Source organism: Petaurus breviceps, unplaced genomic scaffold (assembly GCF_028583685.1).
Source record: "Petaurus breviceps papuanus isolate PSGF00001 unplaced genomic scaffold, PetGlider_PUasm1.0 185, whole genome shotgun sequence".
NCBI classification, from domain to species: domain Eukaryota; kingdom Metazoa; phylum Chordata; class Mammalia; order Diprotodontia; family Petauridae; genus Petaurus; species Petaurus breviceps.
In genome coordinates this window covers 20,104,393-20,130,303 of record NW_027185797.1, presented here as the reverse complement: position 1 = coordinate 20,130,303, position 25,911 = coordinate 20,104,393, and the positions used below count along the sequence as shown (strand labels likewise).

General features: G+C 38.3%; 1 protein-coding gene across 2 annotated transcripts in view; it reads right to left on the bottom strand.

Annotated features, from left to right (window-relative positions):
• ZCWPW2 (zinc finger CW-type and PWWP domain containing 2) overlaps positions 1 to 25,911 on the bottom strand; it is a 175,749-nt gene that overhangs the window by 14,346 nt on the left and 135,492 nt on the right. Inside the window, exons 6-7 of one of the 2 annotated variants that reach the window (XM_069088546.1) lie at positions 10,349 to 10,407; positions 9,055 to 9,122 (exon numbers count right to left, since the gene is read on the bottom strand). The exons of the other annotated variant lie outside the window; for it this stretch is intronic. Of the exons in view, the coding sequence (XP_068944647.1) occupies positions 9,055 to 9,122; positions 10,349 to 10,407 (127 nt within the window). The remainder of the gene's footprint in view (positions 1 to 9,054; positions 9,123 to 10,348; positions 10,408 to 25,911) is intronic. 2 annotated transcript variants of the gene reach the window in all.

Below are 25,911 nucleotides of genomic sequence, written 5' to 3'. Positions count from 1 at the left end.
GGGGGGAGGGCGGCTCAACAGCTGCCCAGGGTCTAATCTGGTCAAATCACAGAACTCTTCTCAAAATGCTCCCCAAAACAAAACCTCATATCAAGGTATATATAGCCTTCTCCTGGCTCAGAGAATGTAACAACCCTCTTGACCCACTGCCCAATCACAAAGCAACAAGGTATGGGCATTCCTGAAAACCAAGCCTCCTGCCACAGGCTCCATGTGACCACATTCAGCCTATTAGGGGGAAGAGTTCTCAGAGTCACTTAAGCCTATCAAAGGGCCTAGGGGCAGGAAAGATCTTCAGATTCCCATTCCCATAACACCAGATATAGAAGAGGAGAATTTGAAATGTTATATTCAGAAAAGGAAAACTATTCAAGTTAAGACTAACTTACCCAACAAAATTGTGTATAATTTCATGGTGGTTGGGGTCGGGGAGGGGGGATGGATCTGTAATGAAACATAGAGCTTCTAAGCATTCCTGAGGAAAAGAATGGAACTGAATAGGAATTTTGAAATGGAAATTTAAAAGTTAAGCAAAACATAAAAATGCAAATACATTTGAGTAATTGGACGTGTTTACCTTCTAAAAGGGGAAAGGAAGGTTCCCCTCAGAATTCTAATGTCATCACAAGTTGTAGAAAGAATTGAATAACATAAAGGACCTGAGGATGGTTTTATGTTTTGCTGAGCTGAAAAGAATAAAAAAAGAAAGGGGGAACTACACTAGAGGAAAAAAAGGGAAAGAAGGAAGGGAAATCACTATCTCATATAATCTGAGTGTAAAAATAAAAGACTATACAAAAAAGGAGGAAGGATTAGAGAAACAGCATCACATGAACCTCTTTTTCATTTGAACTGGTGAAAAGAGAAATGAATTAAACTGAAGAAGGAATCAGAAGGAACTGAGAGAAGTGAAAGCAAAGACTGGGAGAGAGAGGTAGATTCAGAGATTAGTTTTAAGCAAAACAAACCCAAGACTCAGAGATAGAGCAAAAAAGAGATCTAACAGGAAAGAAAGAAAGTAAAAGTCAACTGTGACTGACATATAAACAAGAAGAAGAGATTGGGGAAGGGGAGCAGAAGTAGATTGCATCAAGCATAGATTACTAGTGCTGTGCACAATCCTCTCTCCACTCTAAAAAAAAAAAGGAAGTTTAATAACTACAACATATATGGAACTTATAAAAATTTATAATGATAAGTTATTTCATAATTGGTAAAAGGGAAAAAAAGTAAAGTGTATAAAAAGGATATTCTTAAAGGAAGAAATCCAAGATAACAATTGTCACATTAAAAAAAATTCTCCAAATTAGTAACAATTAGAGAAATGCAGTGCCTGGCACCTAAATATTTAACAAATGCTTTCTCTATCACAATGAAAATTAAACTATTCTGAGGTTCTATCATACATCCAATAGATGGTCAAAGATGGCAAGTTAATGAATTGATAGACATTTAAGAGTCTACAAAGTGCCAAGCACTCTACTAAATACTGTAGATATTTTATGTAGATACAAAGAAAGACTAAAAAGAAACTACCCTCTGCTTTCAAAGGAGTTCATGAGTTAATGTGAGAGACCACTGTACAAAATGTGATAGAACAATGTACAAAACGAGATAAAATCAGGATAAAATAAAGATCATTAACAGAAGAAAATTACTATCATTAAGAAGAATCAGAAAGTTTTCTTTTAAAAGGTCGGAATTTAATTGAGACTTTAAGAAAAGCAGAGAAGCCAAGAGACAGAGATAAGGGAAAGAATTTGAGGAATGGTAGACAGACAGTGAAAATGCAAGAGAAATGTTGGAAGGGATTAGTGAAATTGGTCACTATAGATGGAACTGTGAAGTGGTCCAGCTATTCTGGAAACCAATAGATGCTCCAAAAGTCATTAAACTGTGCATACCATTTGACTAAGTGATACCACTACTAGACTTATACACCAAAAATATCAGAGAAAGACAAAAAGAACCCATGTGTAAAAAAATAATTATAGCAGTTTCATGTAGTGACAAAAAACTAGAAACTAAGGAGATTTTGATCAATTGGGGAAAGGCTAAACATATATAATTACTCCATAAGAAATTTTCAAAAAGTTGGTTTCAGATAAAACTGAGAAGACTTATATTAATTAATGTAAAGTGAGGTGAAAGTCAGGGAAATAATTTACACAATAACTGTGTAAAGATTAACAAACGAAAGACTTAAAACCTCTTATCAATGTAGTAACCAAACATGATCCAGAAGACCCATGATGAAGCATGCTATCATCCCCTAACAAAAAGGTAAAGGACCCAAGATGCAGAATGGAGCATATCTTTTTGGACATAACCAAAGTAGTAATTTGTTTCACTTAACTATGTATATTTGTTACAAGTTTTTGTTTTCTTAAATTTTTTGGAGGTGAGGTGGGAAAGAGAGAAAATAATTACTGGAAAAGTAAAAGAAAATAAGATTGGGAAAAAGAAAAGAAAATTATAAATGAATTAGTTATGTTTTCTAGGCATTTCTATGGCCTGGGAAACTGCACATAGGGGAGACATAGCATATGAATTATAGGGCATAGCTATTTATGTGATGCTAATTATGTATATGGTCTAGTTTTTCAAAGTTTTCCTCTGATTTACTTTATCTTTCTTTTCTCAGAAGTTTTCTATTATATCTAGTTACTTGAAGATGTTATGTTTGTATATATCTATGTGCAATGTGTGTATATACATATAGTGGTTAGAAGATATAAAACTTTTTCTTTCTTTGTTCTCTACTCTGAAAAATTTTTTTTTCCTAAAATATGGGATCTAGATTCTGATTATGTCTATAAAGGAAAAATTTTCAAAGATTATTCTATTTTCTAATTCTAATTATTCTAAAAGCTTACATTATCAGTCACTACATGTTTCTTGTGTGACTACTATGTATAAGGCATTATAGAGAGTAAAAAGAAATAGCTCAGGATCTGAATTTTCCTGGATATGTTCTAATGACAGCTAACAAAAGGTTCTATGCAGAAAACTCCCTTCAATTTGGAATGTGTCAGTTTGAAATGAAGGTTTTAATTAAATATTTAATAAAACCAGTTCCCATTAAAAAAAAAAAGGGAAAATTATGAACAGGTTATTTCCAGAAATATCATTGCCCTACACTGTCCATTTAGCTTATGATTTTTAGCCTGGAAAGTAGAAGGAAAACCCTGGATACAATTTTAATTCTACTTTTTGAGAAGCCTATAAAATATTATTAATAAAAATCATGAACATTCTCTCTACTTTGCATAATGTCTCCAAGTATCCTGGCTATTTTAGACCTATGTTCAAAACCTTGTCTTGTCTTAATTCTGCATCTTCCTACTGGCATCCTCCACTGCCCTCACCCTTGCATTCAATTAACACAGAGATGTGTATCACAAAGAAGTTATGAGCTCTCATAGTTTTGTGTCAAGGGTAAGACTCTTTCAAAGAAGCAAATTAAGACAGAAATTCAAAAAACAAACTTACAGAAAACCTTTCGAGTGAATGCCTGCTGTCAGTAGGAGGAAGTAGAGGAAGGGGCAAAGAATTGAAGCAATTTTTATCACACTCTTGAAGAGAAACATGTCATCAGGGGGTTGGATAGGTAGATTGGACTGAATTCTCAGGCTGCCATTTTAACACCCTAGTCTTAATCCCCATTCAGAATAGGTGTGTTCTGCCCATCTGGCTAATTTGCTTTCTCCTCCATCCCAGTTTCAGGTCCACAGAGTTCCTGACAATATTGAAAGCAAAAGCACTTCTGTGGCTATAGCCTAGTTCAAAAAGTCCCAGCAGGCAGAGTTCTGCTCCTGCCTCAGAGTTAGTGATAATCTCATTTGATTCCAGGGTGAGAAGAAAATTATGTCTGACGAAGACTACAATTTCTGTAATTCACAGTAAGTGTTATATCTTTTCTTTGGCCTTCAAAGGAAAGTTTGAACACTCATTCATAATAAAATCTACTTGTTTTCACACTTTTTTATTCTTAGTTTCTAGGACTTGATGCTAAGATCTCCTAAAGCAATGTCATAAGGTAGACTGGGGCTATCGCCAACAAGACCTTCACTATAGTTTTCTGCCGACAACAGCTCACTGTGGTGTCCATCCTCTATTCAGACACTAAAGTGATTTTCCTAAAACACAGGGCCGATCACATCACTCCCTACACAAAAAACTCCAGTGGCTCCCTGCTGCCTCCATAATTAAATACAAAATGGAACTCAAAGCCCCTCATAAGCTGTCCCCCACACCCCTCCATAACACATACACACACATTTCCAGTCTTTTTATACCTTACTCCCTGCGATACAGTCTATTCTCCAATGACCCTGGCTGTTCCATAAACAAGATACTCCATCCCTTCCCTCCAGGCATTTTCTCCGGCTGCCCCGACCCCAGCTTGGAACAGTCTCCCTCTTCAATTCCACCTACTGATTTCCTTGGCTTTCTAGAAGTCCCAATAAAAATAGTGTATTTTACTAGAAGCCTTTCCCAACTCTTCTACATTCTGTTATTATTTCCTATTTGTTATATATAGCTTGCTTTGTATATACTTGTTTGCATGCTCTCTCCCTCATTAGACTGTAGGCTCCCTGAGGGCAGGGACTGTCTTTTGCCTTTTTTTTTTTTTGTATCCCAGTGCTTAGCACAGTATCTAGCACATATCAGGCCCCTAAGGAATGCTTTTTGATTGGTTTATTCTCCAAGGTTGTAGTAGATCACTAGCTGTGGAAGGTCCTACAAAGCTTCAATTCTGAGTACAACAACTGAAAGAACTCTATGTTCTTATAGTGTATAAACTGTGTGTCTGCTATCAGAAGACCAGCCCAGCTGAATCTGGAGAAACTCATCATTAGGTTGGTCACAAGGTGTGTCCAAAATAAAAATCCGTGAGGATCATAGATTAATTAATCATAGAGTTTTGCAAGCTGTGTTGGGGGATTTTCCACACCAATAAAACTACAAGTCCTTGATATGCTGAAGAAAGCAAAAAAAAAAAAAATGCTGATACATGCATTTTTACTTTTCCAAGATTAGAAAAGCAACAGTCAAATAAACAATGATAGTGAATTCTACTGCACTGATAAATAGCATTCTGGATTACTTCTTTTAGATATAAACAGTGAAAACACATTTATTTCTTTTGACCACAAAAAAAAAACAACACCAGGTCATGAATTAAATGATGAATCAATATCAGTAACACCAAATCAACAGAGACAAGATACTGCTTCCATTGCAATGGGACCATTTCTTTTCTGACTTCCTGCAATGCTCCCTCAATTGATAGAGCTCAAAATGATTTCCAAAGAATATATGTTATTATTGCCAATGATTCACAGACTGGGCTGGCAAAATTGGTCAATGATAGCCTCTGGGCATAGAAAAAGAATGAATGCCTTTGTTGATTGTGTGCCCAATCATCTTCCATCAATACTGATTATCCTGTAGTTTCACTGAGTTGTTTCAATTTATTGTGAAGTGTAAAATGGTAGCATTATAGTAGCTGTATTACTCTGTGAAGGTAAAAAAGGATCTCATAGTGAAAAATCCATATCTGGCCTTTTGAAATCAACCTAAGTAAAATAAATCAGGATACTTTGTTGGTGATAGCAGTATTTTTTCTTCTTTTTGAGATGAAATAACTCACTTTTTCTCATAAGTCAGTCTTCTAAAATTTTTCAATGCTGTAATGGGAATGCAAATTTGGAAGATCTTCCCTGCCCCTAGGCTAAAGTGCACCTGAAGCCTGGGGTGGGAGGCTTGTTTTTCAGTAGATACTTTTTGATTGGCCAGTGGGTCAATAAGGTTGTTACATTTTCTGAGCCAGGAGAAGGCTATATAAGCCCTGATGTGAGGCTTTTTTGGGGGGCTCACTTTGAGAAGTGTTCTGTGATTTGATCTGTATTCTGAAAAGCCATTGTCCAGAGCCCCCCCCCCCCCCCTTTGAAAAACCCAGATGCTGATTTGGTATGGATGTAATGGTTGGACAGTTTGGAAATCTGTCTACTTGATCTGTTAATGTCTTGATAATTCTGCCTGTATACTTTGAAGTTTGGGGTGCCGACTTTTCCCCTGAACAAGGTAAAAGATATGTCTGACTGATTAAAGTAAGCTTGTTAACCCATTTTGAGTTGCTTTCCTTTATCAAAGCAGATCCAAGAACCTGTGAGCAGCCACCCCGGGGACGTGCTTGGGGTGCTTGCCGCTACAAATGCATAGCTACAGAACTTTTAAATTCAGTTTTCTTTAAATTATTAAAGCTATGATTTTCTCCCAATGCAAAGAGGCTATTGGTTATATTAATAAAAAGAAGACATAAAGAACTTTCTTTAAAAAATGTCAACGAGTCAACAAACATTTATTAACAAACTTACTATGGGCAAGCTACTCATTGGGAACACAAAGACAAACAGAAAAATAGCTCCTGCCCTCGAGGAACTTACATTTTAATGACACATAGTAAATGCTTATCTAACTCCTATGGATTCAATTATCATCTCTACACAGATGGCTCCTATCATTTACATACCTGACTTATTTGTACCTCCTGCATCACCAACTTCCTCCTGCATATCTATACCTGGGTGTCCCATGCATATCTCAAATTCCGCAAGTCCAAAATGGAATTCTTTTATCTTCCCTCTATACCTGCCCTTCCTATCTCCTAGACTTCTTTTTAGAGCTCTCCCACTTACTCAGGTTCACAACTTAAGAGTAACCATCAATCCTTCACTTTTTTTTTATCACATAGATCCCATCAAGCATCTCTCCTCCCATGACTGCCTCCCTGGGTCACACTCTCATCACCCCTTTCCTAGAGTAGTAAAGTAGCCATGAAAGTGATAGGGTGTTTGTGCTGGGACCTCAGTCCTAAGATCATGTATCCAGAAGCCATCTAATCTCTCACTAGGTCCCTACCCTGGGAGAAAATTTTCCCTTGTTGCAGAACACATGCAGGCCTGACTGTAATTTCTTTATCAGAACAAGATAAAAGGATACTGACCCAAGGACTCTCTTTCTGGTGCCAGATCCCCAAGGTCCTTGCCTTTGGCAGCTAAACAAAAGCTGTCTTTTCTCCCTCAATGTCTGGTATCAACAAAGTTGTCTCTGCAGACTCCCTGAATTTTCCGATCCACAGATAACTGACTCCTGCTCCCAAAGAGACCTGGACCCCTATCTTTAATATTTCTTTCCCTGCCCCTCTTCTATATAAGTTTTAAATTCACCTCCATTAAGTTGCAAGTTCCCTAAAGGAACTTCAACCACTACTACTGGTGTTACAACAAACCTTAACATTTTACTGAAAGCAGGCTTGAGTGTATGAATTCATTCCAGGCAACTCCACCTTATATCCTGTCATTCTTGGGGTTCCTTGCACCCCAAACAGCATCAAATTGCCAAAATAATATTTCTAAAGCACAGATCTAAACATTCTCCTGATTAAGTTCAGCATCTCCCTACTGTCTCCAAAATAAAATGTGAACTTTGTTTGATATTTAAAATCCTTCCATATCTGGACCCAGCCTACCTAGGCAGACTTATTTCACAAAACTTCCCTTCACCCCTTCTGCCTTCCATCCAAGCTGGTCTCCTGGCTGCTCCTGGGACCTGAGTTGACATCTCCTCTATTTTTGGTTTTGCACTGGCCAGAAAAGCTCTCCTCCTCTTCCTACTCCCCTTCATCTCTGCCTTTTGGAATTCTACTTTTTTCAAGGCCCCTTTCTTCAGGCCTTTCCTGATTTCCCCATACGTTAATGTTTCTCTCTCTCTCAAATTATATTTTCTTTCCTTTATTTATACTCTGATGTCCTTATCTGTATAAACTAATGCTGGCATTTTACCCCTTAGTTCCCACTATAACATAAGCTCCTTGAAGGCAGAGGCCATTTCAGTTTTGTCTTTGTGTCCTATCACTTCACAATGTTCCTTGCAGATAGGCATTTAATAGATGACAGGTGAATTGAAAACTGAAGACAAGTACATAAATTAACTCTTCCAAAAATCTAACAACTTTTAAAGCTTTCATAGCTCTGAAAGAGATGCCACAAAAGCCCCAAATCCCACCTGTTTGTCTTCTCAGACTGCCTAAGTGTGGGGGAGTGAAATGGCTTCTGATGGGTTCCAGTGCTACATTTTGCTCTTAACCAGCAGCACTGATGTCATAGCACTCCAGCTTTTACCAATTAATCCAACCAACTGATTTATGTTTCTCTTTGCCTTTCTGCTTCCTGGCCACGTGGCCAGACTTTTCTCTTTGTTTATCCGAGGGGAAATGAGAATTGTGCTTCCTCACAGACTTAGGATCATGACCAAACAAGACAACAGATGGAGAGCACTTTGGGTAAACCTCACCAACGGTATAAATATCAGCTCTTGTTGTTGTTGCTCATGCCTTTTTCCTCTTAGCCCAATTTTGCCACTTGTATGAACACAAGGTTAATTATTTTGAAGGACCTGGGTTAGAGTCCCCAGTCTGGATCTGTGCCCTGTTTAACCTCCACCTCTCTGTCCCTCAGCTTCTTCATCCCTAAATTCAAAGGTTTGGACCCGATGACTTCTGAAACCCCTTTCAGCTCTAAATCCTACAGTCTCACAATTTGTAACTCCAGCTGGCATTCCCTTCTGGGGATGTTGTGGTCAAGTCCTTATAAACTGATTATTAATTCTAAGCCAAAACAAACAAACCCAAACCACCCATTCCAATACTTGTCAATATGAGAAAAATATAATTTGCTAGGTCAGAAATCTGAAAACAAAAGAAAAGCCCTAATACATAACTCCAAGATCAAAAAAAGAGTGAAAGTGGCAATCTAATTATAACCCAGGGCTTTTTCCAAAGCCAATGGTCAAAATGACCAATCTTAATAACTAGACCTAAAAGACCTGGTAGTCATTACCATTGTGCGGGGAAGGGTGGGGGGGACAAATGGCTATATAAAATACTGTTTGTGGAAAGGTTATTTTTTTTTCTTCAAAGATATAGATACTGATTTTGTGAAATGAAATTTAAGTAATAGAACTAAGACCACTATAATTTTTACATACCTATGTTTTCCTTTAATAAGGCATCATCTGAACAGACTATTTCAAAAGAATGTTTAAAGAATCCTTTCCTGTAAAAAGAATTTGACTGCTCTCAAATAATCAAGCATATTAAGTAACAATCAATTAAGATTCATGTATATTTAATTATAGTTGTAGATTATGATAACTGCCCACTTCCCCCCTGGAGGTACCTTTCTGAATTATTTCATTAGGAATATCTTGAAGACACAATTTGTTTACGAAAAGGCCCTGTTCTTATTTGTTGTTATTTCTCTGGGCAAAACTCCATCTTGGTAGTGTAGATAATGACAATGTTTTCCCTTTTGGGCCAGCACAAACAAGAAATGTCTTATGACTAACGGTTTCAGCTCTAACCCTACTGGCTCTCCTTCAGGTTCGTCTGTAGCTTGCAAAGAATTCTGGAGGCTTCCTTAAAAAGCTTTGACTGGCTCTGCTCTACATACTAGAGGCTTCCCTGAATAATTCTTAGGGATCCTGGGAGCCTGAGGCACAATATAGAAGAGAATTTGCTGCTGCTGGTCCTATTGCTGCTACTGCTGTCACTGCTGCTACTGCTACTGCTGCTGCTACTGCTACTGCTACTGCTACTATGGTTGCTGCTGCTGTTACAACTGCTGCTGCTACGTTTTCTATTGCTGCTTCCACTGCTGCTACTATTGCTGCTGCTGCTAGTATTACTGTTGCTGCTTCCACTGCTGCTACTATTGCTGCTGCTGCTGCTACTGCTGCTACTGTTGCTGCTGCTTTAAGTGCTATTACTATTGCTGCTGCTGCCTGAAAAATCAGGATCTGGCAGAGAAGCCCAAACTGAGACTGCAAGTATTGGTAGAATGTGACCAGCACCAGAAGAGACACAACCCAAGCCTTCAGCCCTCTCCTCTAAGTCTGATACCTGGAGAGCTGCCTAGGAAGAAGTAAGGGAGCTCATTAATTCTTCAAGGCCTGTTTCAAGGTTGTATTTCCTGATTGTAGAATGCAACCTGCTCTGAGTCATGTGATTTGCATTTTCCCACACTTGACATTTATTTTTTAAAGTCCTGCTGTAATATATGTATATAAACAGAGTTTATATACTCTTCCTGTATTTTATTACTCTTCCTGTACATTTCCAAGACTGTTATCAATCTGTTTGTCATTATTTCATTTATTTGCTATTTTGAAAATATTATAAACAAGTTTCACTACACTAGCAAATAGAATGGAAAATATAATAGATGTTTCTATGCATGTATTTTTCAAATTCATTATAATATCTTTACATTTTAATACATACCTTTTATTTTTTATAGAACTGCACTTTTTATTTTTATTATCATTTTTGGAGCTTTTCATCTGTGAGACAAAATCAACAAGTTTCAGGTTAATTTCTTTACAGTTAGGCTAAGGATTCTAATTTATTTAAAACAAAAGACTAAAAATAAGCCTTGTCCTCTGACTAGACCAATAGAGTATTTTAGTACAGAAAAAAATTATGTTTATAAATTTATTTAGATCATTTTTTAGATTGATAAAATACCAGAGTTTGAAGGACCACATGGATCATCCAGACTGAACTTCTGCCTAAACAATAATCCCTTCTCCATCACACCCTTCAAGGAGATTTTCCAGTTTTTGCTTGAAGAGCCACTATTGTGGAAACTTACTACCTACCAAGACAGCCCATTCCACCATTAGATAGCTCTGTTAGGACATTTTTACTCAGAAGATTTTAAACGGTTTGCAACTTCTACTCATTGTTTCTGATTCAGTTCCATGGGACCAAGCAGAAAAAATTTAATTACTCTTTATCTGACAGTCCTTCAAATACTGCAATTCTACTTCACTCATGCAGCACAGCACCTTCTTTGATTCCAGCACACCATGATGGGCAGCAAATACCATATCGACCATTCTTCAGCCCTTTCTGAAGTCATGCTCACTCTCAGATAGATAAGCATCTTCCAGTTGAAAGAGTACTAGCAAGAATCTGGCCAGCAACAACTGAGAGACATCTCCTTCCCCCAGTCATTGTCACAGGACATTCTATACATTCTATTTCCTTTACCTTTATAGAGATGGAAAATGGAGGTATCCTTGAACTCCTGGGGGATAACCTCATCTTGCCATATAACCCAGAAAATTTCAGTAAATTTTTCTATGAGCAGTGGACCCCCCTGTCTTGTAAATCTCAGCTGGAATAAGATCAGCACCAGGCACTTTGCCATATGAGAGGAGTCTAATGGCATTTAAAACCTCTTCTGCAGTTGAAAATTCAGCTAAAGACAGGTTGACTTCTACCTGAAGTATATGGGCAATGGCTTCAGCACTGGCAGATCTGTTAAGAATACTATGGAAATGTTCAGCCCATCTTTCCAGTATCATGTCCTTATCACTAATCAATGTGGCTCCATCTGCACTGAGTAGGTGAAAGGCACCATAGGTCTTTGGCCCATAAATAGCCTTCAGGGCACCATAAAAGTACTCTGGATTGTTACTATCATCATAAAACTGAACTTCATCTGCCTTCTTACTGAGCCAAGAATGCTGCATCTCTCTAAGCTTCACTTGCACTTTACTTTTGATAGAGTTCAATGCTGCCTTCTTAGAGACTAATGGACTATCTTGCTGGTAAATTCTGTGGATTTGTTGTTTTTTTCATTTAGCAACTTATGAATTTCCCTATCATTTTTATCAAAGCAATCTTGATTTTTTTTTAATGTTCTGTCCCAGGTGAGTAAATGCAGTACTATGCCAACCTCTGAAAGCTGCCCACTCCTTTTCTGCTCCACTGTTGCCAAGCATGTGTGGGCTCAACTTTCCCTCCAAGTTAGCAATGAACTATTCCCATTCAGAGAAGCTCTCTAACTTATCAACATTAAGTCTTCCAATAGTAATCTTTCCTTGGGGCCGTCATTTGTGAATGTGAATATTTAACTTGCAGAGGCTAAATAAATCCATAGTCAATCCAGAATTCTGGACACATTGCCTTTGTCACTCCCACATCTCATCTATCTCTTCTCCTTACAATGACATAGTCTATTAAATGTCCATGTTTGCTGCAAGGATGAAGCCTCAAAGTTTTGCTGAATTTAGCTAATTCAGTTTTGGTGATGAGGTCATGAGTGGCACGAGTTCAAGAGTAACTGACCATTTCTACTGCTGTCTCTGACTCCATTCCTCCCAAAGACTTTCTGCCATGGCTGGTAATCTATGCCTCTTCTTACATTAAAGTCACCCAGAATCATAAATTTGTCCTCTTTGTGCACATTGATGGTGAGGATTTCTAGGCCTTCATAAAATTTTTCTTTGACCTTATCAGTGTTCATCATGGTGGAAGCATATGCACTGATGATAGTGGCATGGCACATTCCTGAAAGTGGCAAGCACATGTTAGTGAGTCTGTCACTCCTCTTGATAGGTATACAGGCTTGCTGACTAGATCTGTTTTGATTGCAAAATCTACACCAGTCTCACAGTGCTCCCTTTCACTGTGGCCACTCCAGCTCCAGTGTCAGTAAGCTGGCCTTTATTTGACAGCTTTGTTTCACTTAGGGTGCTATTTAAATGCAGTATCTGCTGAGTTCTCTCACAACAAGAGCTATTTGTTTTTCAGTTCTACTGGATTTTGTGCTGTCTGTAAGTGTGTGCACATTCCATGTACTGATGATGAGTGGAATCATCTTTGCAAAAGTTTTGGTGTTTTTTTTTTTTATTTTGACCACAGGGTGGGATTCCCACCTGCTACAATAAACAGACCAGGGTTAGGTGAAAAAGATAATTTTTAGGGTGCCTTTCTAGCCCCTTCCTCACACCTTAAAAGCCTGCTCAGACAAACAGAAGGCTGCTGGATCCCACATAGTTCATCTGGTTAGATGACTTGAACTCCTAAAGGATGCATAAGGACTCTCTTGCTATCTCCCTGGGTATCAGCTCCCAAAGAGCCATTTCCTTTCTGTTCTTTCCCATCCAAAGAGCCCTCTCCTCAAAAGAGAAAACAAATACAGTCATAGTGAAGCAGGGCTCCTTTACTCTCCACAGTCAGTCAGTTATCATCATACCATCCATTTGGAGCGGTAGTCCTCTCCCAGCTCCACTGGATCTTCCCTGTTCCTCTACTATGAGAAACTCTGTGTGTTCATCTGAATGTTGATGCCCAACTTCAGCTTGTTCTGAGCTTTAACACTCTGTTCTTCTGGAGCCAGAACAGAAATTTTTAATCATTCTCTGTTTTATTTTTTATCTTTCCTTCTATCTTCTGTACATGGCTTTAAAAAAAATCTGACTTGGTGAGAGAGGAATATAATGAGAGGATATGGGGAGAGACAAAATGGAGTAAACTATCTCATATAGAAGAGGCAAGGGGAAATGGTTACAATGGAGGGGAAGAACAGGAAAGCAAAAAGGCAAAACCTTATTCTCTTTGAAATTGGCTCAGGGAGGGAATGACACACACACTAAATAGGGTATCTCACCCTACAAGAGAGTGGGGGGGCAAGGGGATGAGAGGGGGGATGATGGAAGGAAGGACAGGCTGGGGGGGATGGAAGTTGGAAGCACCCACTTTTGAAAAGGGACAAGATCAAAGTAGAGAATAGAACAAGTGGGAGGTGGGATAGGAGGGAGGGAAATATAGTCAGTCTTTTACAATATATCTACTATGTTAATGTTTTGCATAGCTACACATGTACAATCCATACTGAATTGCTTATCTTCCCAGCAAGGGTGGGTGACAAGGGAGGAAGGAAATGAATCTGGAATTTAAAGTTTTAAAATCAAATGTTCAAAATATATAAATACAATTATTAATACTATTTTACATGTAATTGGGAAATAAGATATACAGGCATTGGGGCATAGAGATCCACCATGCCCTACTGGAAAAATTGAAGGGGGTATGGGAGAAGATATGGGAGAGAGCAGATTGGAGGAGGGGATATCCTGTGGGATTGCTATTTTGGGGTGGTGGGTAGGGGAAAAATGGGGAAAAAATTTGTGACTCTAAATCTGGCGGAAATGAATGATGTAAACTAGAAGTTAATAAAGCATTTGAAAAATTTTTTTAAAAAATCTGACTTGTTTAGTGAGCTCCTTGCACATATCTATTATAATGTCTCTTTAGACAATGTCCTCTCCTTTCTCCTTCATCATTAAGCAAAACCCTAGACTGCACTTGTAACCCTGGAAAATTCTCTTATGGGTACACTTAAGCAGTCAAATGGGTCATCTTACCTTCCTCTGAATATAAACCTTCTACTTTCTGGCCTCAAAATATATGCTTATGATACTTTTTGCTCCTAAAAATGTCTTTCCTACTCCCCCAGATCTCACCCTATAAAAATTCACTAATCTCTCAAAACAGCTAAAAATCTTGCCCCCTTCATAAAGTCTTTCCTGAATACCCCAATAATAACTTAGTTCAAGGTATTAAATATATTCTATGTGCAAGGCATTTATCATTTATACCATTCACATAGCATTGCCATATGCACATTACAAATTATTTTGTGTTATAGCTCATTTCCCTACAGTAGTTCTGCTTGGTTTCTACTGCATCATCATCATACCTCCTCCCAACCCTTGAACCAGGATAAACTTATCACCAGGAAACTCATCATCACAGAGACTGCTTCAGCTTTAGTACTAACACCTTGTCAGAACCCTCAGTTGTCTCTGTCCCTCTGACTGAAGGACTAGAGGATGAAGCAAAAACAATTTATCCCAAAGCCTCCCTTTAAGGAGGGCCCAGAAGCTCAGTTCAACCAATTCATTTCTCTCCAGTTGCTCTGCTTCATTTTGAGTCTACCATCATTATGTCCCACCTCCCATGCTGGGTACTCTCTACCCTACCATCCCTCCTCCCACCACCCCCTGCCCCTTATTTTTGGTCTCTTTTTGTGTTCTATATTTCCCTATGAGATAGCAAGCTCCTTAAGGGCTATCTTCCTTTTTCCAATTTGCATCACCTAACACTTAGCACAGCTCCTGGCACATAGTAAGCACTTCATAAATTTTTATTCCATTATATTGAACTGTAGCTATTATGCATATTTCTCATCTCCCTAACTATACAGTAATCTCCTGGAGGTAAGTGGACTATACTTTGAGCATAAAGGTTACTCAACTATTTGCTGTCTGGATGAAGAATGGGTGACTGCCCCTACTCAGATTCACAGAAAAGTAATTCAGACTCTATGTTCAACAGTCAATAAGCTGTCATATTCCTATAAGAAGGGCACATTACTTGAATGGTTAACACCAACAGGAAGCTTTTCAGTCTTCATCCTTGACTTCTAGAGAGTACATCCGTTTCTTCCAGACAATGAGCTTCAGTTTCCCTTCTTATTCTATTCTCTCCAACCTGACTTGGCCAACTATGCTTTACCTTTCTTTATCCAATTCAAAGAGTGCTTTCATAAACACATTAGAATTGCAAAAATATTATGGATGAAACCATGAATCTCAATTTTATACCATGTACTTTTTTCAAGTATATAATAAATTCTACACACTAGATTCAAAAGTGTCCTACTTATGTGTGTTTCCTATTAAACTTCCTTCTGTCTTCTGTGTATTAACAAAATATGCAATGGCCCTTTAAAAAATCCATATTGCTAACTCTTTTCTTCCAAATACCCCCAATTCAAAACCAAGAGAAATAATGAAGGCCACTTTTGAAAATTTTACTTTAATCATTCCTTCATTAGATATATGAGTATTTAAAGTTGCTTTAAAGTCTTTTGTGAATTTTGTATGATTATAACATAAAAGATCTATTCACCAAGGTTCCGTAAGTCCATGCCAAAATAATCCTAGTGTATTTCTAGAATTTTTCAAGCATTTTCTAGATAGGTATGTAAAAGTTATTACATGATTAAATTATATAGGGCAGATGTATTTTGAAGTGGAAGGGCCAAGAGCCCTTAGAAATCCTCTAATCCTATCTCCTTATTTTGCAGATAAGTAAGCTTTAGCCCAAGGAAGAGGATGAGTTTGTCCAAGATTACATAGGTACTGAGGAGAAGATATGAAACCAGGTGTCCTTATTCTAAACTCAATACTCTATTGATATACCACAACATAGTAAACCATTTTAAAATGGAAAATAATATCACATTACCACTGGAAAATTTTTAAAGAAAAAAACCACAGATTTAGGGTTGGAAAGAACCTATACATTTATCTGTTCCAACACCTTCATTCGTAGATGAGGAAACCAAGACTCAAGGACATCAGTGACTTGTCCAAAGTCACTCAGACAGCGAGCGGCGTCCCTGGACTTGGGCCTAGGTGAGGAGACTCATCTAGCGCTCTTTCCCCTGCGCCACAATAACTCACCTGGATTGTCCAAGGATCTGACGCCGCTCTTCATATTGACCTAAATCATAAAGCACGTCTAACAATTAAAATATTTTCTTCTTAACTATTCAAATTGACAAGCATTTATTAAATACCTACTATATACCAGGCTCTATGTTAAGTGCTAAAGATACAAAGAAAGGTGATATCAGTTCCTGTGTCCAAGGAGATCACAATCTAATGGGGGAGACAAGACACAAACAACTATGTACAAACAAGATATACAGTACAAAATAGAGATTATCCGCAGAGGAAAGGCACCAGCATTAAGGGAAATAGGAAAGCCTTCTTGTGGAAGGTGAGATTTTAAGGAATCCAAGGAAGTCAGGAGGTGAGATAAGGGAGACCACTCTAAGTATGGGTGAGAGTCAATAAAAATCCATGGAGTCAACAGATGAAGTATCTTGTTCCAGAAAGAGTGACAAGGCCAGTGTCACTGGATAGCATACTACATAGAAGAAAATAAGGTGCAAGAAGACTGGAAAAAGAACAGAGGAGCCAGTGGGGCTTGTAAAGGACAACCAGAGGATTTTATATTTGAATCTTGATTTCATAAGGAAAGAAAATCCATCTACACATTTTTCAAGCCCAAAAATGGATGTCGCTGTACCTACATCCATCACCTGTCAGGAGGTGGGTAATATATGTCATCATAACTTTGATATGGTTGGTCATTATATGGATCAGAGCTCTTAAGTCTTTCAAAGTCTTTTTTCTTTTGCCCATTTCTATTAAGAGTAATGGTTGCTCTAATTTCTTTTTGGGGTCTTCAATTATTTTAAAGCCAGTATTTTGAAAATTATATGTGTTACTTGCTATAATGTTTCTGGATCCTCTCTGGTATCTCAAAACAGATTGTTATCGACACCAGATTCCCTGGGTTGGACTTTTCAGGTACGAGTGCAGAAGCACTACACTGGTCAGGTAGGTTCCACACTGGCCATGGTCTCGGCTGCTACTCCTCAGGTCCTCTAAGCTTTCTCTAGGGATTTCTCTGATCATGCTGCAACTGTCCATGCTGGAAGTATGTAGGGTTAATGGAATATAAGACTTTCCTGCCCATTAATAGGCCTATGTGACCACATGTGCTCCTTTTTTCCTTGGAACAGGGGCCATGTTTACAGGTCTAAAGGTATACAGGTATTTCAATCATGGATGTCTTGCTCCTTTGAGCTCTGGCCTAGTTCACAGCTATGACATATCCTAAATCACACAGAGTCCAATGGGAAATGAACTTACCTAAGGGGAAGCTTGCTTAGGGGGGAAGCTTGCTTATAGGAAGGTTTGTTTGCAGGAAGGCTTTCACACCTTTTGGTACTAAGCCAATGAGGCACTGAGTCACATGGGTTGGGATACCTTCTGGCTCTGAGCATATTAGTGGAAAGTGTATATATATATATACCATGTTTCCCCGATAATAAGACACTGTCTTATTAATTTTTTTTTGGACAGAAAAACACCAGAGGGCTTATTTTCAGGGGAGGGCTTATTTTAATGAACATTGACAGCAATTTTAATAAACAGGTAGATGTGAATAAAAAAATGTACCTTTATTCAATAAGCAAATCACTGGGGAAGAACAGGATGACGCGCTCACTGCTGCAGCTCTGATTGGATGCAGCTCAGAGCGCGGCGTGCGTCTCATGGGGGGAGGGGGCGGTGACGGTGCATACAGAGGGTACCGTAATGTAGCATGTAGCGCAGGGGATCACCTTCACTACAGTAGCGATCTCAATAGGGCTTATTTTCAGGGTAGGACTTATTTTAGAGGAATCTTACACAGTAAGGGGAGGGCTTATTTTCGGGGAAACACGGTGTATATATCTATATCTATATCTATATCTATATCTATATCTATCTATCTATCTATCTATCTATCTATCTATCTATCTATATATATATATATTCTGTGGTGAGATTTTGCTTTGGGGCTCACTCATGGGAAGAATGTTCACCTGAAAGACCAACAAGACTCTAGGTAGCCATTGTTAAGGGACCCCTCCACCTCCAGCTTTGTGAACCTAGAAGCTGGTGCTCTCTGGTCTGGTGATTATGTATCTATTACTTTGTATAAACAGTTGGAACCCTGTCTATTGGATTCTTTCTTGGATACTCACTTTTTTTCTACTTCTCTGTCTGCATTGTTTAATTAAAGTAAGATTGTTGACCCCTTTGAAGCTGTCTTTCCTTTAATAAAGCAAATCATGAGGTGGCCAGGTGGATCAGCGAGTAAGAGCACCAGCCCCAGTGTTGGGATGACATGAGGATCGAATCTGGGCTCAGATACTTAGCACCACACCCAGAAATAACTGGCAGTGTAACCTTGAGCAAGTTACTTAACCCCAATTGCTTTAAAAAAAAAAGAAAAGCAAATCAAAGAAACTGTGCTAGCAGCCCTTCTGTCTGCTGGTGTTATTGGTCTTACACCTCCACAGCAGCTGCAAGTATCATTAATGATACAAAGTACCCCCTTCCCTATTACCCATGTACTTCTACCTGAATTTTTGTGTGATTCTAGGTTGGAAAGATCCAGGATAATTTAAGAATTTAACATAGTTTCTCTCTGGATTTCTAGATCATTTGATCTGGTATGAACTTCAGGCCTTAGCTGGGGTAGGTATGTGGACACTGGGAAGTCTGCCTACTGTTGAAATAGTTATCTTGTCAAGAAGTCCAGTTGATGCAATTTCAAAACTTCACATTAGAAATAGTCTTCTAAGAGAGATCATACCTTGTTTATATCTACTTCCTACAGGAAGCTCTCTCTGATTAAATGGAAATGACACACAGGTAACCACTTTATTCTTACAAATGGAAATCAATCAGCTTCATAAAAAGAATTTGAGCAAGTGTAAAAATGGACATCTTATACAAACCCAAGCAGCAAGAGCAGGAAACCTCTCTTTTTTGAGGAGCTATAGAGTATCTGCCTCCACAAGCATTGTCCTCCCAGTCCTATTTCTCACATCGATTTGATGTCAGAATCATGCCCCCTCAATTGCTAGCTCACTCCAGAACTTCTTTCAGTCCCTGGGCCCTCTTCACCTTGGAACAGCCTACCTCCCCTGAGGTCTACTCACTGTGGACTGCAGGATCCATTCCCCTTTTCTCACTGGGTAATTCCTCCTAAAGTATCCACTGTTCAGAACAGTGGCAGCTTTCCTACTTTCATTCTCCTCCCAGCTTCATTCCTGACTTCCTCTGGACTTCAGAACTATGTCCCAAAATCAGGTGTCTTTATCCTTAACTACTTAATTCAGTGCAGATTTAACTGAAATTACTTTTTAAAAAACACATCATGTTGTTGTACCTTCATTTCTTCAGTACAGACCTTTGATTTAGCATTTTATGCTCATGGAAGATATAAATGTATACTACAATCTCTTATCTTGAGATGAATTGTCAGCCAATAATCACTAAAGAGGTGCCTATTTTGACAGAATTGCCCAGAATAAATTTATTGGCCTTGAATAATTCACACAAACCTCTTGTCAAAAGTGATAGTAAAGAAGGAAAGCCAATAACCTTATTCCCTTCTGTAAGGTTTTCTGAGGAAGTAAAAAGAACTTCAGTTATATGCAACATCTTGAATGATTGTTATTATAAAATCTGAACATCTGGTGAGTGTAAATAAAAGGAAGAATGACTTGCTACCTAGGAAATGATTTTTCAACACTTTTAAAATGTAGTAGAAATGCTGAAAGGATTATTTTCTAGAATTATTGTAATTTTCTTTCTAGTCTTAATGAACAACTTTTTTGTATTTTGAAAATTATTCCAACAGAAAGAAGATAAATGTTAGTATTTCTAACAAATAAGTAAATTTGTAAGAGACATATACATATATTCCAGATAGAGTAGAGTTTAGTAATCATGTTAGATATAGGCACTATCTTGGCATCTTCACATATCCCCCTTCTACTGTCAGCTATTTTAAAGATCAGCCAAAAGGACTAAAATATTATGCTGCTGCTAGATGCCTAGCTTAAAAACAATAAGTTTATGTTCAGCTATTGGCTTAAAATGCAAACAGCATTTTTTTCTAAAAATAGTTGACCACTTGGTCTATTTTGAACTAAAGTACCCTCTACAAGTACCCCCTAAACCCTACTAGGGATGGGGAATAATTGGAAACTCCAAGGAATTCTACATTAAGCTTCATGAATCACAGAAAAGTTAAAAGGCTGACATTCATAATAAGAAAGAAAAATCCCTTCTAGTTATAGTGATCTCTACTAGAAACAGAGAAGTCAGAAGCAGTTTTAAATTACAGGTTTAAATTCCTTAGCTTGCATATAAAGAAGAATTTAAAGACAGATTTAGTAGAAACAAGTTACCAAGAGAAATAGTAGGCCTTCTTATAATTCTTTTCCAGTAGGTCTGTAATAATAAAAAGGGCACCCATTTGTTCAGAATGTAGATATAGCAGAAGGTAAAAGAAGTCCCCACAAGACACAGATCCATTTTAGCTAAATATAGTTACTTCACTAAATGCTTTAAGATTTTAAATCTTCAAAGGAGTGTTGGAGGATGATAGAATTAAGGACAGAAACTTTTGAGGAAGTTCAAACTAATATCTGAAAGAACTGCTACCATTAGGTCTTCCATGATTCTGAGAGCCATGTTACACTCTCTGACAAAAGAGTGAGTGCAAAGTTATCTCTCACTTGTCTCACTGTCTCTCCTTAAATGAGAATTCTATTTTATTCTTCAAATGAGGTATCAGTGTCAATTACTATAAGCCTTCAAAAGGATTCCCTTTCTAGGTTAATACATCAAAATAATAATTTGTCTCTTCCCTTCCTTCCCATTTTATTGCTTCTCTACTTTCCCTTTAAAATGGAGTCAAGGAGTGGTTAGGTGGTGCAGTGAATAGAGCACTGGTCCTGGAGTCAGGAGGACCTGAGCTCAAATCTGGCCTCAAACACTTAACACAAAAAGTAGCCATGTGACCTTGGGCACGTCACTTAACCCCAATTGCCCTCCAAAAAGAAAAAAAAATGGAGTCAAGGTGGCAGAGTAGAGAGAGTATTCTAGTCAAATTTTCCCAATACTTTCCTCTATATAATTTTAAAATAACACCTCAAAGCAAATTCTAAAGCAGTATAACTAACAAAAAGTGAAAGTGAGATATTTTTCCATCCCAGAACAACTTAGTAGGTCAGAAGGAGAGGTCGATGGCACTGGAGTGGGAGCTAGCCTGGACTGAAGAGTGGTGGTAACACCCATACCAGAGACAGTAAGGGGATTGGAAAACCTAGTCAGAAAGAGATTTTAAGGGACTCCTGTGCTACCACTGGGTATAGGAATGGTGTCATTTGGTAACTCCATTACCCATTGCCCAGTTCCTGGGAGCAATTACAAGGTGGAGAGGAGCATTTATGCTCACAAGAGAGCAGGTGCCTTACAGTTTCAGGGAGGAGAGAAGTTGTCATGAGGAAGCAGATGCTCTACTTAGGTAGGGATGAGAAATAAGACAAGGAAAGCACTGAGCATGCTTCTCCCAGATCACACCCTCTTAGAAGTACCAACAACTTAGAATCTTCCAGAACTAGATATGAAAACAGCAGCATGAAAAAGCTTGGGATGACGAGAACCCCTCCTCCTGAAGGAAAGGTAAGCAGAGCCTAACTCTAACTTAAGTTGATAGTCAAGAAATAGGATTGAAAAATGACCAAAAAAACTTATAAGAACTTGACCATAAAAAGTTACAATGGTGACAGGGATGCTCAAGACACAAGTTCAGAAGGAGACAATGACATGAAAACAGCTACAAGCAAAACCTTGAAGGAAAAATGTAGATTGGACATAAACCCAATGAGAAGTCCTCAAAGAGCTAAAGAAAGATATTTTTTCATTTGTTTGGATCTGTTTAATAGTAACTTGATTTCTCATAAACTCATTAGCTTCCATTTGCTCCAATCTAATTCTGAAGGAATTATTCACTTAATGAGCTTTTGCAATTCTTTTTCCATCTGGCAAATTTGGCGTTTTAAGGCATTCTTCTCCTCATTGGCTTTTTGGACTACTTTTGCCATTTGAGTTAGTCTATTTTTTAAGTTGTTATTTTCTTAAGTCAGTTTGTTGACTCTCTTTTTATGATTTTCTTGCATCATTGTCATTTCTCTTCCCAATTTTTCCTCCACTTCTCTTGATTTTCAAAATCCTTCTTGAGCTCCTTCATGGCCTGTAACCAGATCGTATTTTTCTTGGAGGCTTTTGGTGCAGGAGTTCTGACTTCATTGTCTTCCTCCTGTTCCATGTTTTCATCCTTTTTGTCCCCAAAAAAGGAATCTAAAGTTGGATTGCTGTGCTTGCTTTGCTTCCTTTGCTTGCTCATGTTGCCACTCAGTTACTTGACTTTTGAGCTCTTTGCCATAGTAGAATTCTGCTTTCAGAGGGGAGAGCTTTGTCCCAGATCACTCAGGTTTTTGCAGCTGCTGGAGCTATTAGCACTGTCTCTTCAGCCCCCACAAGCTCTGTGTCACTGGTCACACACCTCAGGACCACCACCCAAGACTTCGATCCAGACCCAGGAAAATTAAAACATGAGCAATTAACCTCTGAATTTCGCTTGGTCTCCCTATGATCTGCAGGCCAGGAGCTCTGAAGAAGCTACATAGAGGCAGCTGCACGGCTGCCACACCTCTGCCACTTCTTGCATGGGAGGGCAGAGGCTGGACCCCATCTCCATCACCCCCAGTTCTAACAGAGTTCCACACTGACCTTTTACTTTGTCTTTGGCATTTTATGGGTTGATATTTCTGGAAACTGCCACAGCTTCTGGTGATCCACTCTCCTGAGCCCTGCTCCAGCTGCTGCTGGTCAGTGCCACCCTGGGGCTAAAACCGTGGGCTCAGGCAAGGCTGGGCTCAGCTCCCAGTGTGCATGTGTCTGCCTGCTGGGCTGCCTTTAGCAGGAGATTTGTTTCTCTCTGTCACTTTGTGGGTTCTATAGCTCTAAAATTTGTGTAGAGTCATATTTTATAGGTATCTGAGGTGGTTATGGGGGGGCTCATGGAGTTTTCCTGCTTCTATGCCACCATCTTGGCTCCTCCCAAACCGCACTTAGCCAATTCTGATTGTTTAAAGTAGTTATATTCTCCATAATTTTTTTGTACCTCTTTTACCAAGCCATTAATTTGATTTTTTCATAATTCTTTCTCATTGCTCTTATTCCTTTTCCTGGTTTTTCCTCTACTTCTGTTATTTGATTTTAAAAATCATTATATGACTCTTTAAAAAAATCTTTCTGTGTATATATAACCTATATCAAATTCCTTACCATCTCAAGGAAGGGTGAGGGGAGAAAGGGAGAGAATTTGGAACTCAAAATTCTTTTTAAAAGAATGTTAAAAAATGTTTTTATATGTAGTTTGAAAAATAATAATATATTATTAAAATAAAAATATCTTTCTTTAGCTCTTTGAGGACTTCTCATTGGGTTTATGTCCAATCTACATTTTTCCTTCAAGGTTTTGCTTGTAGCTGTTTTCATGTCATTGTCTCCTTCTGAACTTGTGTCTTGAGCATCCCTGTCACCATTGTAACTTTTTATGGTCAAGTTCTTATAAGTTTTTTTGATCATTTTTCAATCCTATTTCTTGACTATCAACTTATGTTAGAGTTAGGCTCTGCTTACCTTTCCTTCAGGAGGAGGGGTTCTCGTCATCCCAATGTGAAATATCTCATGGGAAAAACCACTGACTTGGAAAATAGATCCAGGAGAGATTATTTTAAAATTATTGGACTACTGGAAATCCATGATCAAAAAAAGAACCTAGAAATGATCATCCAAGAAATTCTCAAGGAAAACTACCCTGATGTTTTAGAACCAAGGGCCAAAATAGAGGTTGAAAGAATCTACCAATCACCTCCTGAAAAAGATCCCAAAAAGAAAACTCCTAAGAATATTATAAGCAGGGTCCAGAGTTCCCAGATCAAGGAGAAAACATTAAAAGCAGCCAAGAAGAAATAATTTGAATATTGTGGAAACAAAATCAGGATAACACAGGATCTGGCAGCTTCTACACTGTGGGATCAAAGGGCTTGGAATATGATATTCCATAGGTCAAAGAAGCTGAGATTAAAACCAAAAATCACCTACCCAGCAAAACTGAGTATCATGTTTCAGGGGAAAATATGGTCACTCAGAGGAATAGAGGACTTTCAAACATTCTTGATGAAAAAAAACCAGAGTTGAATAGAAAATTTGACTTTCAAATACAAGAAGCAAGAGAAGCATGAGAAGGTAAACAGGGAAAATAAGTCACAAAGAATTTATCAAAGTTGAACTATTTATATGCCTACATGGAAAAATGATAATTGTAACTTATGAAACTTTTCTCAGTATGAGGATAGTTGAAGGGAATATATATATATATATATATATATATATATATATATATATATGTAGGAAGCTATATGGGCATATGAATACATATATGTGTGTGTGTATATATATATATATAGAAGTATACATAGACAGAGGGCATAGGACCAATTTAATGGGAAGGGATGATCCTTAAAAGGTGAAACTGAGAGGTGACAGAAGAATATAATGAGAGAAGATGGGTAGAGACAGAATGGGGTGATTATCTCATATACAAGAGGCAAGGGAAAACTATTACAATGGAGGGGAAGAACAGGAAGGCAAAAGGGAATGGGTCAACCTTACTCTCATTGAATTTGGTTTAGGGAGGGAATGATATACACACTGAATTGGGCATCTTCCCCTACAGGAGAGTAGGGGGCAAGGGTATGAGAGGGGGGAATGATAGAGGGGAGGGCAGGTTGCAGGAGGGAGGGTAGTTAGAAGCACACACTTTTGAAAAGGGTCAGGGTGAAAGTAGAGAACAGAACAAGTGGGGGGGGGCAGGATAGGATGGAGGGAAATATAGTTAGTCTTTCACAGTATATCCACTATGGAAATGTTTTGCATAGCTACACATGTACAACTTATATTAAACTGCTTGCCTTCCCAGTAAGGGTGAGTGATGAGGGAAGAAGAGAAACAATCTGGAATTCAAAATTTTAAAAGCAAATGTTTAAAAAGATATATCATCATCATCATCATTATCATTATTATTATTATTATTATTATTTTACATGCAACTGGGAAATAAGATATACAGGCTCTGGGGTATGGAGATCCATTTTGCCCTACCAGAAAGTTGGAAGGGGAATGGGGGAGGATTTAGGAGAGGGCAGATTCGGGGAGAGTATATTCCGTGGGATTGCTGTTTTGGGGTGGTGGATAGGAGAAAGAAAGGGAGAAAATTTGTAACTCAAAATCTAATGGAAATGAATGTTGTAAACTAAAAATAAACATAAAATTCAATTAAAATTTTTTTAAAAAGAGTTATCTGCAAGGGTAGCTAGGTTGCACAATGAGTAGACTGCCAGCTCTAGAGTCAGGAGGACCTGAATTCGGATCCAGCCTCAGATACTTATCTCACACACACACACACACACACACACACACACACACACACACACACAC